We start from the raw sequence: 17,830 nt of genomic DNA on the forward strand, positions 1-17,830 counted from the left end.
AAACTCAAATGAAAGCAATTCAAGATCAATTGTTCTCTTTGAGAGGAAGGTTACAGCTGTCATTCTGATACTAACGCGTGTTGCGGTGTCTCTCTTCCATAATGCAGGATGTGGTTTCCATAGAAATATCTCCTTACATCAGTATCTACAAGCCCTCCAATTATTCCCTTTTGGACATGTCGTGCAATCCAATAAAATCTTTTCAGAGAAGGGAAATAACTAGGCTCAACTACTACTTAATTACTTGGTGATAAGAAAAAAAAAAAGGCAATTCGAAAGCAAAAGCTTTATTTAAAACAAAACACAGGACAGAGAATATGTGTCTTGCAAAAAATCATATCTTACCTGAAGAAATCTCTCCAGCGTTACAAATTATGAACAGTCAATTACAATTTTTAAGACTATATTGAGATTTTGCTAATTTTTGAAAATGCAGTTATGGTACAATTCTAAATTTTTTGGTGGCTTTGTCTCCAAGTAAGCCCTCAGGGCCTGCTCTTTTTCTGAATCCTTTGCATTGCGGAGTATTGTCTGCACCTTGTTCTAAGTCCTCTTGTTCAGGATCCTGTGAGTTCAGAGTCCCTGCTGCTGCTGCGTCATCTTTTTTTTCTGTGGCATCTCCTGCCACTTTCACAACACCAGGAATGTATTCAGCGCCTTGAAATTAGAACCAAGACAGAGAGAACACCAAATTATACACAAACGATATAAAGAGTTCTAATAAAAAAATGCCTCTGTCAACCAAGGCCACCATAAATAAAGCAAAAGGCGAGAAACTTAGCTGCATTGTTTGCACGGAGCAGCTTCGTCCCTGCTGCTCTCCCTGCGTTCCCAGAAGCGCCAGCATAAAGAAAACTGGGAGTACACGGAGCCTTGATCTGGCTGGGTGGGCTCTGAAGCCATGACCACAGCACATAACGCAAGAGCGTACACCACAGGGCCCAGTGCTGTCACAGCTTCCCCAGGAGACCCACGTTGGAAGAAAACAAACTGGTTTAATTGCGCGGCAACCAAAATGTACTGGGGAAACAACCCCTACAGCTCTTTGTTTTGCTTCCACTTGCCTCTTCTTTTTCTTTATTACTTCAGAAAGCTTCATTACTGTGATTTGTTTTCTCAGATACATGTACCCCTAACTAGGTTTAGGCTTCATACAAACCTCTCAGCCTGTTTTAGGCTTTCACACTGCAAAAAGCTAAGCACAGTCAGACCTGCAGCTCAGTAGCAGGATAAAATTATTAGGACTGTAAAGAGCTCGGTTTACTCATTCTAAAGGTGTCACACTCAAGCCCCTGTACAGACACAAGAAAAATCACAGTTCAGTTCAGAAAGCTACTGCATACGCAAACCTTGAAATTCGCTGTATGCCAGCTTGGTACAGTTCCCTTATCTCAGTAAGGATCAAGCTAAAACATTTAGCAAAAACTGTCCTGTACTCTGTAGCCTTAAAACTACTATAGGTATATAAAGTAGCTACATGAATCAATTATACGTGTATGTATATATGTTTTGTAGCTATGATTACCTGCCTAAACCTATGGGTCAGCAGTAAAAAAACACCCATAGCTGTCTGTGATGGTCTCTTGTATTTAAACCTCACTACTTCACTAAAAAGGGAAAAGGCCACCAATGAAAAAGAAAGTCATAAAATAGCAAATTAGTCACTGTACCTTACTCATGCAGTCCACACCTCGTTGCCTGGGTTTACTGCTTTGAAAGCCCGCTTCAGCCTGTGGAGAAATGGGGTGAATAGTTTTGCCCCAGAAAGAGATTAAAAAGGAAAAAATGTTAGCAGACTTCCATGGCAATTTTCATTTAAAATACACCAGAGAAAGCCACCTGAACGCTACCTTCAATCCCTTTTTTTGTCTTGCTTTTGTTAATTAACCAGACTGGGGTGCCCAATGACACCGCCACAAAAGACTAAGGTGAACAACTATACTATAAAGAAAATATCTCTGGGTCTTTCTTAGCTTGAAATTTCTGCTAAATAGATAATCCATTCATCTCTTACACCAAGAAAAGCCATATCCCTTCCTCCCTTTCAGAACATGCAGATACTTTGCTCAATTCATATTAAGGATTATAAGAAATCATTTTAAATTTAATTCTTGCTCAGTCTCCTTATTTTTTGCATTATCTTTACACTTACATGCTTTATGTATATTACTGAACTACTTCAAAACAGCTCATTTCACTGCCTCGTAGATTTAGCAATCAGGAGCAAACCATGTTAAAAGATTTCTGCTCCTCCAATCCACCCCCGAAGAGAAACGTCACTATGTTCCTGTTACTGAGACTATTTGCTGTAACTAAATCTCTCAATTTTTCAAACAATAGGAATTAATTCAGAAGGAAAGATTGCAGCTATGTGCGACAACATGCTAAAGAGTTTTATTTTTATAGATATATGTATACATGCAGACAGAAATATACGTGTATGTACATCCATGTATCTGTGCACATCCAAACTGAAGTATCAGCTGCAGTCAACAGAGTGCTGCAGTTTATCTGTACTGCCACTAGATGCAGCCACATAACCTTGCAAAACTTAAAATTCTGACCTCAGGGTTATAGAAACCTTTTTAGGAATACCTATGATTGCAGAATTCTTACAACAACATTAATACTATTCAATCGTGAGTATTGGGGGAAAAAAAATGTAATGGGAGCAGAATTTTCAATTTTTCTTCTCAATAATTTTGTTCCAAAACATAGCATTGCAAATGTCAACGGGGGATCTAAGAAATCAGAGCAGAATAAGACTTGTCTATTTTCGTGGTTGTTGCCATAGATCCAGATTGGAGCTGACAATATTGAATTACATTGTGTTTTGCTTTCTACATAACAGAGCAAGTAGGAATGAAGCACTATGTTCCCAAGGGACCCCCTAAAGATAGAATCATAGAATAGTTTGGGTTGGAAGGGACCTTTAAAGGTCATCTAGTCCAACCCCCCTGCAATGAGCAGGGTCATCTTCAACTGGATCAGGTTGCTCAGAGCCCCGTCCAACCTGACCTTGAACGTTTCCAGGGATGGGGCATCTCCCACCTCTCTGGGCAACCTGTGCCAGTGTTGCACCACCCTCACTGGAAAAATTTCTTCCTTATACTCAGTCTAAATCTACCTGCTTTTAGTTTAAAACCTTCACCCCCTGTACTGTCGCAACAGGCTCTGCTAAAAAGTTTGTCCCCATCTTTCTCATAGGCCCCTTCAGGTACTGGCAGGCTGCTCTAAGGTCTCCCTGGAGCCTTCTCTTCTCCAGGCTGAACAGCCCCAGCTCTCCCTGCCTTTCCTCACAGCAGAGGGGTTCCAGCCCTCGGATCATTGCTGGGGCCTCCTCTGACCCTACTCTAACAGCTCCAGGTCTGTCCTGTGCTGAGGGCTCCAGAGCTGGATGCAGGACTACCGGGGGCATCTCACTGGAGCGGAGCAGAGGGGCAGAATCCCCTCCCTCGCCCTGCTGCCCCTGCTGCTGGGGATGCAGCCCAGGACATGGCTGGCCTTCTGGGCTGCGAGCGCACATTGGTGGCTCACCGCCAGCTTTTCATCCACCAGAACCCCCAAGCCCTTCTCAGCAGGGCTGCTCTCAATCCCTTCATCCCCCAACCCGTGTTGATACCGGGGGTTGCCCCAGCCCAGGTGCAGGACCCTGCACTTGGCCTTGTTGAACCTCATGAGGTTCACACGGGCCCACTTCAGCTTGTCCAGGTCCCTCTGGGTGGCATCCCGTCCCTCAGGCACGTCGACCGCACTGCTCAGCTTGGTGTCATCTGCAGACTTGCAGAAGATCTAGATGACTGAGCGTGTATGGAATACGTAAGCGTACAAGTCCAGTGGTTTTCACTCTATGTCACATCATTTTCCTCTCTGTGTCCCTATACCACAACTCTGGAAACACAAGCTTCTCTACGTGTATGGAAAGCAGCACACCAGGGCAGATGATAAAGGATTCCTTGCACTTAAAAATGTTGCTACTTTATCAGCTATTAACAGATAGCATGAAGCCCTGGAAAATTCTCTTGTTATTTCCTTACCAGCTATCAGAGCAAGCTGTGCAGGAGTAATGCTGCTTCAGGACAAAGCAAAACCAGGGAAACTCTCCCCTAGTTCTAGCAGACGTTATCTGTCCTGTACTCTCTCTTGGTATTTCCCTGGGTGCACAAGATGCACAGTACTGGGATAATACAAGCACAAGAAACACACAAGTAGATTCCATATGTAAAACAGATATAATAAATGTATTACACATCATTTTTAATACTGTTTTTTATAATGGGTTGATTTACCACTGAAGATGGATGAAATAAAATAAGTTCAGCACATTCAGTGTAAAGGAGTGATGCCCAGTGAGCCATGCACCAGAGTGGAGAACATAATTTAAAAAGCAGATTTTATTATATATTTTAGTGCCAAATTCACTTACTTCTTCTCCCTTCCACTATAAAGATCACATTGCAATTCACAATCCATAGAAAGATATGTTAACACCCCCCCCCCCATTTCTAGTTTACACTTTCCCTCCTTCCTCTTTTTGTAGATATGAGGTATCTCATTTACGTGCGGAACTGGCCAAGGCAGTTCCCAGGCCTCATGTGTATTTTTCACTGACAGCCACTCTGGTGGAATTATATTTAGCCATGTCTTGGGTCATTTTTCTCTGTTTGTTCATTTTTGTAGAAGATGGCAAAAAGAAGAAAGAAAAAAGAAAGTATACTCTCCTCCAGGATCTGCTTTCTGTTTGCTGGTGTGATCATAGTTCTCTTCAATTGCCATTAATAAACTGAACTTAGCAAGATGGATTTACGGAAAGAGCAACATCAGGTTTTGTTGGTTTAAAGCATGAGGAACATAACTATAATGGCTTCAGAGGAACCCAGCCTTAGGGCTAAATACTGATTTAACTCTCCTGTGGGTGCTGCAGATGAAACACAATGTCTCAACTGAAGGTCCCCAAGCTAATACAAAGCAGGACAGATGTGGGAAGGCATGGGAGCAATTTGCTCTTCAGCACTCCTTGCTGCACTTCCAGAAAGAGACAACGTGTGCCTTTCTTTTGGAACTTCATGCTTATCACAGCTTGTGTGCATGCAGCAGAGGGGCCTGTCTGGATCCCCAGGCCAGCTGAACAGATTACATGAAAGAGATCCCCATATGAACTGCCAAAAGGTTTTCCTATTCTGTTGCTATCTTTTGTGAAGTAGGCAGAAAATGCTCCCAGCAAGAAGGATTTACCCTGTAGGAGAGTACTTTCAATCTTCCAAAAGCCATAATGAAAATGTTTGTGTTTCCATCCAAGAATGGTATTGGCAGCAAATTGAAGGTAATTAAACACATCACCCATTAGCCATAGAAATTTCTTCTTTGTAATAATTTCAGAGAAAAAAACCTCTCTCTATAACCCAGACATTGTGTTGTGCAACTGGAATTTTTTGGGCTAACTTCTAGCCTCCTCTAAGTGCACTGCAATGGGAGTTACAGCCTCTTTATGCCAAGACTGTGCTTTGTTCAGTATCTCTCAGATACTCTGTAGTTCAATTTCATTACCTCATAATTTCTAAGAATTTTTCTGTTGACTGGGAAAAGACCAGTGAACTGGACTGCACACTCAGTAGTTTCTCCATGTGCAAACAACAGAGAAACCAGCTATCTATTATCACGACCTAACCCTTGATTTTATTTCTTGTCTTTATAGAACTGACATGACTTGTCTTTATAGAACTGACATGACACTGTTTATTTTAACTCACTTCCTGCAGGGGATGACTCCATCTGAATTTTTAACCAGATATTCACTCGCTGGCTCCAGTCTCCTGGTGCTTCCACCTCCCACAGGCACTTCTGCTCCTCAGGATAAGTCTGCAAGAATTTCTGGCAAACTGAATAGAAGAAACCAAGGAGTAAAAGCATGAATGAGTGAAAAGTACAGTGGAAGAGGAAGTGTATTCTATCCCAGAAATTCTCTCAGACCTACTTTCATTAGTTCCTCCGGAAATCTTTTCTTCTCTCTTCTCATCTTCCCTTTTATTCCTTTTAGCTGGGGCTTTTAGGAAAAGTCTGTGTGGAATGACCTAAACAGGCAGGAGTGAATCCTGTCCATCTGCTTCAGACTAGATTACTTCCTTGTGAGCGCAGAAATACAAGACTTGAAATGACTTACTGAGCCACCTTCTTCTGGCACTGCATCACAGAACTATCTCCAGACACTCAGCAGGTTTCAGACTAACAGCAGTGCAGGTTTTTCCACCCTCACTGCTCTGAAATGAAAGGTGTTTCAATACCTTCCAGCTTTAACCATTAAGAAGGCTACTCAAATTTCTATTTATAAACAAAAGCTTTGTATCAGTTTGTTCTTGGGCCAATATAATCCTCCATTTTACTACTCCTACCCTATAGTCCGTTGCTGGGGTTCATTTACTCCTTTCTGTGTGGAAAACAGGAAATAGGAAGAACCAACAGAGGAGTAATAGGGGTATCCATGTCAGATGTACAATCGCCTTGAGAAACCATACTCCCATGGACTCCCCTCGCTGGATAGGAGTTAATGGATATAATATAATTAATATAATTTGGATAAACAACCAAATACAGGTTTTCTTATGTTATCAAACTGAAATCTGTCTTATTCAGAGGTTTCTTTAGGATGTCTGCAGAGCCATGAGGAGGCATATGTTGTAGGATAAACAGCTAAAAAAATTTAGTGGAGACTTTTAAACTTTCCTTAACCGCCATTCTATGAGGTCCATCAACTGTGCTAAGACAGCAACCTGTAAAAAACAAAAGTATTTTCATGCTCTCTCCTCTGCCCATTCTGGTTCATCATACTACAGAATGAATCTCGATGGGTCATTTATCTTCAACATTCAGTTGAATTTAACATTGAGATGTTGATATAAATACCCTAACTCTGGTATGTAAACACTTGCCTCACAGTAACAAGCAGATTGCTGTCATTAATTTTATCCAAGGATATCCAAAGTTAATTAATTATTTCAATAAAAGGTAATGAAAGTAACATATGCACCAAAATAGAGATATGTGCTAAATAGCTTTTTACTTCCTTTTAGGCCTCTACAGGACATTAAATAACGTGCTAGTGAAAGCTGTGCACATTTAATACAGAGTAAAAGGTTGCATTCTGTTCTAAAAGTATGAGATTGTGGTTCCAATGAAATTTGAAAAAGGCAGTGACTGCAATATACTCAAAATTTAACTTACGTTAGTGTTTTTACAAAAGTAGGACCTAGAAAACCTAATTAGAACCTGATACAAGTCAAATTTGTTCACTATTAGCTCTAATCTTAATTGAGATGAAAGCATAGTCTTGCAATGTATCACTAGTGCTAACACACAAACAATGCAGCTTTCCGATCCATAGTGTCCAAACCATTGATATTTATGTCTAAGCCATAGGAAAAATGGATATTATTGGGAGAAGAGAAAGAATGTTCTCAATACTATTCCTTCTTGAATTTAGAAGTAGCAGTACCTTAGAAACTCCTGGGGTACATTTCTATACATTGGGGTACATTTGTACACACTCAATGACACATACTGACCCAGAGAAAGAACAGATACAGTCAAAATTGTATTGACGCTTACTAGGAAATGGCTGTAAAGTTGTAAGTCAATAGAAATATCCCCCAAAAATGATGGTAAAGACTGTATATCATAGAAAGAGAAAGTTTAGAGAAAAATGCTTTTCTAAAGAAAACAGTTTTACAAATAATATGAGCACAGATATTGTCTGTTAATTTTACTAGCAGAACCAGAACTTGAATCTGAACACAGAGAAGATATATAACTACTTAACAATCTTTTAAAAGTTCCATATGTTCCAAGACAGACAATACAAAACAAGTACTGATGTGACTGGATGAATGAGCAGAGCCCAGGTATATTGCTTATTAAAACTAATTTCTTACAAATGCAGTATCTACAAAAGCATTATGTGCATAGTGTAGGCTTGACAACATCTTATGATTCTTTTCCCTCTGGTGTCAAATAAAATGTGTAAGTCACTGTCTAGGACAATGACACAGTTCTATTTCTAAGAGAGAGCAAGATAAGAATGCAAAATGAAAAACAGGCAGTACGAGTTTTATGCTTCTCATTGTCTTTCATAAATATTGGCCTACCTTTCTACAGGAAATTCCAGATGTTTCAAGAAAAGTAACCAGCTGCACGCTAACAACAGTTCAGTTCAGACAAGCACACTGAACTCTTAAACAGTTAAGAAAATCCTACCAAGACCATACTGAAATTTATATATTATACATAACCCTTACCTAACACTTCCACATCAAATGATTTACCTTGATACATTGCAGCAGAAATAGGGCAGCTGATCCCCAAGGCATCCTCAGCCATGAAAGACTGACAGAAATCATGCAGCATTTTCATCCCTAGGCCACCTCTTCTGTACTTTCTCCGGACAAATACAGTACCCAAAACTGGCAGCAAGTAACATTGACTGGTTGTTCCATCACATAGTCTCCCTGAAAGCAGACAGTAAAAAATACATCAATTTGAAAACAAAATTGGTATTGCTGCACTAACTGCTGGGTGGTTCTAGCCACAAATACTGCCCTGATATCTTTCCACAGGCTACGAGGATGACCCCAGCTGAAGTGCATTTACATAGACAGTAAAACACTTTCCAGGAGGAAGATTTGTGCCATCAAACTGAGAGGACCTGCTTAACATGTGGTTGACAGGTCTCACCACGGTATTTTCCAGACTCTGATTCTTCATAATCAGACCATCTAAGTACACAGGCAATGTACATAGGAGAGTTCACTGAAAAGATATAACCGGGCTATAGCCAGAAGCATAAATACTCCAAATGTAATCTCGGTATATTCCTTTAGCTTTTGGCTATTCTGGTAAACTACCCTACAAATTCTTTTTATGAAATACACTGAACCACACCACACAGTATGATCTCAATGCTCAGAAGGTCTATACTGCCTGATGCAACTGGACACTGAAGTATTCCAGAGAAAACTCCCAATACTTTTTAAGCTAACGATTTCATAATGACTGCAGAGAGAGAAGAGAGGCTCTCTTGGCCTTTGCATGCATCGCTGTTGTGCCTCCCCAAATGGTATAATACTCTGAAGTACAAAACTTGACTGGCCCCAGCATTTACACCTCCTTTCTGACTTCTACTAGTCAGAAAGCAATACAACCCTTTTACTGCATATTCAGTCTTTGATCCCCTAGTTCAACAAATTCCACAGACGATCGTACAAAAGAATACTTCTCTCTTTCAGTCACTATTATCTGTCAACACATACCCAGGAGTCATCTTCAAACCTTTGTTGGCAAGAAAACCAGGGATTGCTCCTGAAGCTGGAAACACACCCCTAACTACTCATGCTCGCAGTGACTCTGGGCCAGAGGAAGGGAAGTCCATCACTCGCCTCCTTCAGAAAACAGAGCAGAAGCCAAGCAGCCCCAACAACCCAGCATGTAACAGGGAGGCAGATGGCTTCCCAAAGAGGAAGAACCATGCCTCAGAAAGCACTGAACAGAATCCAAGCGACAGCTAAACTCACAGCAGCAGCTTAGGTTCACCTTGCACACTAAAGTCACCCCTCTCTAGGAAGATGAGCATAGACATTAACTGAGGCATTTGGGTGTAAAGCCATAAACAACTGAGGGGTGCATTTTAAGAAAGTACTGTAAGTGTTCCTTTGTAAGTCACTCGATTGCTGCTGAGTGGTACTTTATCGCACATGTACATGCTTCAAGTCCACCGCTTGAACTACTGCTATCCGTGCTAAACTCGGGTTTTCACTCAAGGACAGTCCTTGCTAATAAACACATTGTCAGTCACTTGAAATTACGGGGACGTGACATAATGCTCTACAAGTGGACAAAATACAGACACAAGTATAAGCCTCCAAACTATGAAAATAGTTCTCGGTGAAAACAGTAAAAAACAAAAATTAGAACCAAGGGATTTAGTTTGCAATCATGTATGGTAAACTTAAATTACAGTCCAGAGAAAGCTGATTAAGAACAGACATTCAGGGTCCAAAATTTTAATGGTCACCCTAAACCACTCACATTAGCAATTCACCATACAACTTCCATTCAGTGCAGAATACCATAAAAACAGAACCTCAAACTACCTGACAGCATAAACATTTAACCCTGAAATGAATAACCAACATCAGTTCACCAACTACCTAATTACCCACATATAGGATAAGGTCACCACAGAAACATCTGGCTGATTTATTTTCATTTTTAGAAAATATTTATAAAGATTTTACGCTGCTTCTATCTGGGTACATGGCAGTTTAAATAGAAATGTATATCCAGACCTTTATAACAGCAAAAGATTACATTTTCTTTCTCTGCTGCTTAAATGTTACCAAGACCTTCTAGGTTTTCCTTCTTACCACTTACTAGTGCACCACTCAGTCTAGTTTTCAGTGTCTTGAGACATGAAACTTTCATCACTTCACTAAGACCTATTTCACAGTTTCACAGATCTCCTATTGAATGGCTGTTCCTAAATTCTAGTATAAGACTTCTACTTGATAGATCCATTTTTTCTTTATCACCTCCCCATAGCTATCTTAAACTGAGGTCTACTTGTGTTCCTTGAGTCTAGTACCTTTTGCTGATAGTCACCAGGCCTGACTTTGATTACTCTCTTTTCTAGGATGTCAGTTCAGCAAAACATACAGGACTGTATTTAATTCTAGACCCTGATTTGTCAAGGCTGTAGCTCTCCATTTAGCAAGAATACACATCACACATACTCAGCCATACAACAAGAGTACGTAGCTACATAACCAACCCGTTCACATAAGGCTTAGTCCACTTCTGCTTAGTCAAAGCGCATGCTTAACCTCAAGCACATGTTCAAGCACATTGTTGGAAAAGGATGGTTTGTGGTGGTGTTTATAACCTTTCAATATTTGTAACACATGACGGGTAGTTAGTTTTTTTTCACGAGCCAAAAAATTGAGTATATTCCCAGTCCCATCGTTGGCTGCCAGCCCAACAGAGATGTTGGATTCCAGCAGTGTCGCACCATACATTCTAAGACACGGACAAACTTCTCCTCATGAAGTCAATGGCTTTAAAAATTCCTGCATGTTGCAAGTGTCCATATAAGTTTATTATTATCTCATATAGTCTGTCTCCTATAAATCTTGATGAGACTGCTGTGCAGCAATCCCAGGAGCTGAGTGATTTATGTCTGTGCTCCTAATTTTGTGTTGAGAAGATGACAAAAACTTGTAATGTCTAAAGGCACTGTAAATAAAGAAACCATGAAGCCATTCTTCACCTTGGCTCTGGGAAACATATTAGAAGAGTCATAGCCCACAGCCATTTGAAATAAAATAAACAAACAAACCAACCTTTGGAACAAAGGCCACTTTGTCTCTAGTTCCCATCCAACAGCAAAGAGGTTACCGTAAGCTAATGGTGGCCCCGAGGTGACCACCAGGCTCTCACGCATTTAGTTCAGAGGTTTGTTTCATTGTTGAAGCACACTAACAGACTAAGTTTTGAGGTGAGGGAGGAGACAGGGAAAATAAGGGTATTGACGATGGGGATGGAAGTATTCATACAGTCTGTCCTTTGAAAGCCTTTGATCTGTTTGGTTAGGTCACGAGTGCCAAATGACCAACTTACGAGCCAGCGAAATGGTAAACAGATATTACAAGGGCAGTAAAGCAGACAGCCATTAGCATTCCCAAAGAGCCACAAACCAGAAAAAAAAACAACCCAGTGCCCACATCCAACAGACCCAAACAAAACAAGGTTGTGCATACTGACTATTTCCCTGCTGAACAAGTTGGCTTGGCACACACATGTTTGGACAGGCTGAGTGCTTGTGTAAAGGGTGGGGAATATTTCTGCTGAATAGAACCCAAGGTCAACCCATTGTGTGAGTTTGTATGTGAGAAGGGGAACAAAGGTTCTGGCTTCAATAAAATAAAATGAATTCATGTCTTGACTGGTATATAGTCATTTAATTTTTATTACAGCCAGAACCGTCAGTCTGCCTCAGAAATGCACATTAAAAATATTATTGCTAGAAAACAGAGAGAGAGAAAAGCAATTATCCAACAAGATTTCAGCTAATTTTCTGTCAGGTTAACATCAATTTTGATTTTTTTTCTTAAAGAAATGTATGTTATCAGTGAAAAATAAAATCCTATTATCTTTTTAGGGATCTATTTCTAGAGAATTACCACCTGGGCCACCGAAGTGTTAAAAGAAATTTGCAAAGGCTTGTCTGAAGAAAGGTGTGAAATGGAATTTAGCTTGGGTAGCCACTTCCAAAGACCACGTCTAGGGCTCTGGGGTAGCAAAAAGTAGAGAGTGGAACAGGGTTGCTTTGCTGACTACTTTCTATCAGCTTAGAGTTTTCTCAGTCAGGTGTTCCCAAACCTTGCTTTGTGGAGAATCTCTAAAGCATGAATAAGAAGCCAACAACACTTTTACTCCTGGTTCAACTGCACGTTTTACAGCCTTCTCAGAGGACCGAATTTTGTTAAGGCTGGTTTGACTCACAGCACAGAGAATACTATCTTTCTCCACACTTTTACTACTGAGTTTTGACAGAAGGGACACAGTGAACTTGGGAAGGGACAAGTTTTGGCCATCTCACTCCTTTGCTTTTTGTACTGCAGACAGCTTGGTCCAATACTGGGCAGCTCATACGTGTTAGAGAAACAGTAATACATAACAGTAGGGAAAAAAAAGCTGAGGTCTTTTTTCCGTATATAAAAAAGGGGGGTTGTTCTGTTTTCTCCTTAAACGGACTAAGACTCCTGGCTCATAGCATCCTCCAAATTCCCTGCTGATTTATTCGCATGATGAATCTCTGCATTCTCTTGACATTTATGTGAAGGCAGTAAAAGTCCATTTTCAGTAATTACTAATCCTCAGTAAATAAAAAAGAAAAACTTTCACGGAATTACATGGTCTCATTGCACAAAAAATAGTGTCAGTAACCATGGTCATTAATCCTACATCACTACACGAAACAGATTCTTTCTGAGGATTTCACACAGATTTAGAGCACACCAAGAAAAAATCTGAAAGAAATACTTGAAAGAATATAAAATAGATCTCAAAACCAAAGTATCTATATGAAGGCCTTCTGCAAAACATGTCACTTTCAGGTTGCTGTCTGCGAAGAAAGGTACAGACGTTTCTTGTTGTACCTTTAAGTAGCTACATTCAGTGAGGTCTAACTCCTCAGCTGTCTAATATAGAAGCTGCTGACATAGATAAAATTGGAGACACTTATCTTGGCACGTGACAAAGTGTCTTATCAGCCTCATTAGTGGCTTAGTACGTCTCATCAATCTTTAGTATACCCAGTGGTAAATGCTGCATGCCTGTCATTGGACAGGAATCGGCACATACCAGAGAGGCTAGGGTGATGATCTGTGTAGTCATGAATAAATTTTGTTTTAATAAAGGTGTCTAATGCTCACGAAAAGTGATAGCCATGAAGAATGAGTCTTCTGTTTATCTACACAACAGGTGCAGGATGGCCAGTGCCTGGAGTTGCCAAATTCTCTCAAAACCTTGACTTGCAGTTACTGCGTCTCTGAGCAAGGCGGGTGCTCAAGACCATCTGTCCCACTTTCGCTAGACTATCAAAAAAGAACCAGTTAAGGATGTTCATAAGACGGATGGACATATGGAACTGGACCAAAATTGCGAAGTTCACTTTGTACAGGCCACCTAGGAACTGGCAAATGGAAATGACTTTAAAATATTGCCAAGACAGTTAATTGGAATCACTGAAGTTCATTGAAAATTTAGTTTGCATAATGGCACACTAAATCTGTAGCAAAGATAAAACAGACTTTCTTCTCCTTGGTCACCATTTCTATGATTCACCCAGATGACTTATGTTTGAAACAGCCATGCTCCATAGATCTCTTCTGGCTTATTTGGCTCCACTGAAGCATGTTTTTCATCGTACAGTAGATAATGGAAAATTCATAAATGAGAAATACAGTTGAATACAACATCAGCATGAGAGTCTCAATTACCTAGTGAAGAAAATAAAACTGTAAAGAATGGCCAGGTATTTGCACAGCGTGGAAATAAAGGGAATCAGAATCACACAGTGGGCACAGAGGAAAATAATTTCTTCCTAGGACTAGAATCTGTAACAAAGGTCCAGCACAATATAAAGTCCTGTACTTAGAGCTGCTCCTACTAAATGTTCTGACCAGGACAGTAAAAGGAAAAAGAACTTACATTACGACAAAAGAAAGAAAAGTTGAAAAAAAGAAATCTCTAACGCAACCATATGAAATACTACTTCTAAGAGAAGATATTTATCTTAGCCAGTTTTGTGCCTAACAAATCCATGGCTCTTCTAGAAAGCAGAGAGAATAGGATCAGCCAGAGCATCACTGGTATGAAATTGAAATCACAGAAGTTCAGAAAGAGGAATTATTTTCTAAATGCATACAGCAAATAGCAAAAAGGGGCAAACACAATCAGTTTCCAGCTTCCCGAAAAGGCTTTGGCAAAAGACTGCGGTAATTTGTGACACAGGCCAAAAACTAATATAGCTGCCCAGAGAAAAAAAACACTGGCAACAAAAGACAGATGCTGACAAAGCTGGACTTGAAGAATTTGTATTTTATGTGGACCTGGTTTAAAACCAAAATGTGACTCTCCACTTACTCAGAAACGGTTTCAACTTGGCTAATACTCCACCCATAACAGACTACTGTGCAAATTTATTTTACTGTAGCATGAATCATTACAGCCCATACAAGTGCTTCTTTCCAAAAGCTTTGCTCAGAAATATTTACGGACTTAAAGGAAAATGTACTATGGCAATCAAAGTGTTTGCCAATTACAAACCAGTTCATCAGCATATTCATAGATGTATACAAGATTCCTTTATTGTAGGCTAAGACATGATTCATCATTCATAGTACAGTAGCACTGTACCAGCGCAGTGGTGTACAAGCTACACCTCAACGTGAATAAGGATTTTGCATACCCCAAAGCATCAGAAGAGCAGAACATCTCTTATTGCTGCTGGCCTTTGGGATTCTATCAGAGAAGGCACTGTCAGACCGTCCTCTGGAATCCAAAGCAATCCATAGCTGTACAGCTCTCAAGCTGTTTCTTATTCTCCCCTTTTTGACAGATGGCTACTGATTGTCTAGTTGAACAATATATTTACCTCCAAAGATACCAACTTCTCTACGTTTAGGCTGCTGGTATCAAGATGACACCCATGAATCTTAAACACAGCCTGGTAACCAGCTCCTAAATAGGGGTACATACTCAGCTGCATACCTGGAGTTATTCTAATGAAGCCTTTTCCACTCTAGACCGGTTAATAGCAATGCATCTGCATTAATACAAACCCTCTGTTTAATAAAAGACATTCACTAAAGCGTACACTGGTGCAAGTATCCCTAAAGAATCAAATACATTGTTTCTTTTGTATGCTAATCAACCTAGCTAATCAATTAATCATGAAATCAATTAATCATCCTTTAAACTGGGAGTACCACAACTGGACAAAGCATTCCAGCACCCAAGGGTATTGCCACTTCTCGCCACCAGCCACTCCTGATACACTGGTTTTCTACTCTGAACTGTACTCCTTTTTTCAGGTATCATTCTTTTCAGGATGCAGTCCTCCATTCTGTGGGTAGGCCCTGCATCCTTTGTTCCTAGATGTACGACCTTCTACTTGGCTGCCTTAAAGCCTATTTTATTGGAATAAGTCAGTACCTCAGTTCACTCAGTGTAACTGAGAATAGAGTTTGGAGCCATCATGTTTAAATGAAAGTAATATGGACGGCTTCCAAATTCTGGGAAGGTTTGTTCCCCAGATTCCTTCTGAGAGAGATTTGATATAAAAATGTAAATGAGAGCCAGGATTATTTATACTGAAAGACAAACAAAAGGATTACATTTCTAGCTATTAGGAACCAATGGAAACCTGTCTCTAAAATGACCTTACCTTTCATCTTGGCCGAGTAAAAGGCAACAGCCTCGCCATTTCTCCAGAATATCTTGGCACACTCGGTGGCAGAGTGAGGTAGAAAGAATGCACCATTAGCTGAACTCCCTTCCAGCATTCCAAAAATAATGTAGTTCAGAACAAAGAGAACAATCCTTTCTCCAAATGTCTGGACCTTAGAGAACAAACAAAAGCAGACCAAAGAAAAATGAAGCAGAGAATAGTATTTTGTGTTTCATAAAAGGCTTCAAAATTAGAAGAGGCTGGGAAGGAGGAGGTCAGGGAACATGTCCATTTAATTTGGGGAAAATACCTTATGAATTGGTTCAGACAGAGCAACAAAAACAGTTTTTCCCAGCGTTCCACCCTCTATCCAGAGGGCATAGAATAATTTAGTAACAATCTATAAAGCTTGACATATCTTCGTTGTCACAGAGAGGAACTTTAAAGCAGCAGGAAAAGAAGTATCTTGATTGCAGTCACAGCAAACTAGTCATAGATTTGGAAACAGGATCAAAGCAATCTAATTCTACCCAAAAGTGAAATTAAGACAGGATTTACTGTGTTATCCTGGTCACTTCTCCCCTATTACCTGTCTTGCCACAGCATCAAAGAACTTTAGTGGGCCACAACCTTGCTGAGGTAGACACTATACAAAACTGAGAAAAAATACAGCCTGTTCCAAACAGCTTATAATCTAGATGTCACGTGAACAACTAGTTTTTATGCCATGCTTGTTACTAGACAACCAACAGGACAGGGAGATGGGGGAATATAAAGGAACATGATCATATCAGTCATCAACATAAAAAGTGGTACCAACAAGCTTTATATGAATGTTGAAAAGAAAATGAGAGCTTACCTCTTAGCAATGAGCTAGAAGGGGCAAGTTTTCTATTTTGAGACATTTTTTCATTCTCTGTTGATGCAGCAGGTGCTTGAAAGCCTGAAAGCCTGTGTTTCTGCCCCAAGTTCTGTCTTGCAAAGATTTGTATCTCAAAATCCCTCCAGTTCAGTTACCCACGAAAAGCCTACTTCATTTAGTGAGTAACTAAACCCTGTGTATGGCAGATACTAGGCAAAGATGATAAAGGAACAAAACTGGACATAGAGGGTTGGGTAGGAAACAGAACTGACTTAATAGCCTCACGGCAACACAAACTCACACGCAGCAGGCATCTAACTTCTCAGTTGAAAACAGACTACAGGCTACCTAAATATCTCAAATTATGAAAAAGCAGTTGTATCCTGCTGAAATAATTTATTTGGAAAAAGAATTACAGATACAGAATCTATTAAATAACAACCATTTCATAAAATGAACACAATATAAACATTATGCAAGACCAAAAAAAATCATAACTAGCTAGATAAGACATTGTTTCACAGGGCAGTAACACCTCCCATCAGACAGACAGTCAAGCAACACAAAGTTATTGCTAACGTAGTAATTTGGTTTATCTGATTATTCCTTTAGTAGGCAGTGAGGGTAAACTAAAAACAAAACCTAATAAATCCCACGGGTGAATCATAAACTGCATGCAGAAAATTGTTCAGAGGATTAACGTGCATATCACTGTGCAATGGGAGACACGTGGAGTACTTGGTGAGCCACACAGCCCAGATCCTACAGGTTACAAAGCATGACCTACAGGAGACCAGAGACAATTACATATGATAGCTCTGGCTGGGAAGTTCCAGGGCAAAGGCAACTGTTTAACACAGCTTCCTTACCGAAATTGGCCCGTCTCTAGAAGGATCAGCCGTCTTTACTACATCTTCAACAGGCCACCAACACTGGTTCAAATAAACTGCCAGAACTACAAAAAGAAAAAG

General features: G+C 40.1%; 1 protein-coding gene across 3 annotated transcripts in view; it reads right to left on the minus strand.

Moving 5' to 3' along the window:
• Positions 1-316: 316 nt before the first annotated feature.
• Positions 317-17,830, minus strand: part of FAM169B (Protein) — a 40,841-nt gene continuing 23,327 nt past the window's right edge. For 2 of the 3 annotated variants that reach the window (XR_012765194.1, XR_012765193.1), the window contains 6 exons: positions 17,729-17,814; positions 15,995-16,169; positions 8,316-8,498; positions 5,751-5,879; positions 1,671-1,730; positions 572-657 (listed from right to left, as the gene is read on the minus strand). Coding sequence is in view for 1 of the 3 variants with exons in the window: in XM_075432158.1 (XP_075288273.1) it covers positions 437-657; positions 1,283-1,292; positions 1,671-1,710; positions 4,561-4,590; positions 5,747-5,879; positions 8,316-8,498; positions 15,995-16,169; positions 17,729-17,814 (878 nt within the window). In the remaining 2 variants the exon portion in view is untranslated. Of the gene's footprint in view, positions 658-1,282; positions 1,293-1,670; positions 1,731-4,560; positions 4,591-5,746; positions 5,880-8,315; positions 8,499-15,994; positions 16,170-17,728; positions 17,815-17,830 lie in introns of all 3 variants that reach the window. The other variant, XM_075432158.1, reaches the window with a different exon arrangement.

Source organism: Opisthocomus hoazin, chromosome 10 (genome assembly GCF_030867145.1).
Source record: "Opisthocomus hoazin isolate bOpiHoa1 chromosome 10, bOpiHoa1.hap1, whole genome shotgun sequence".
NCBI classification, from domain to species: domain Eukaryota; kingdom Metazoa; phylum Chordata; class Aves; order Opisthocomiformes; family Opisthocomidae; genus Opisthocomus; species Opisthocomus hoazin.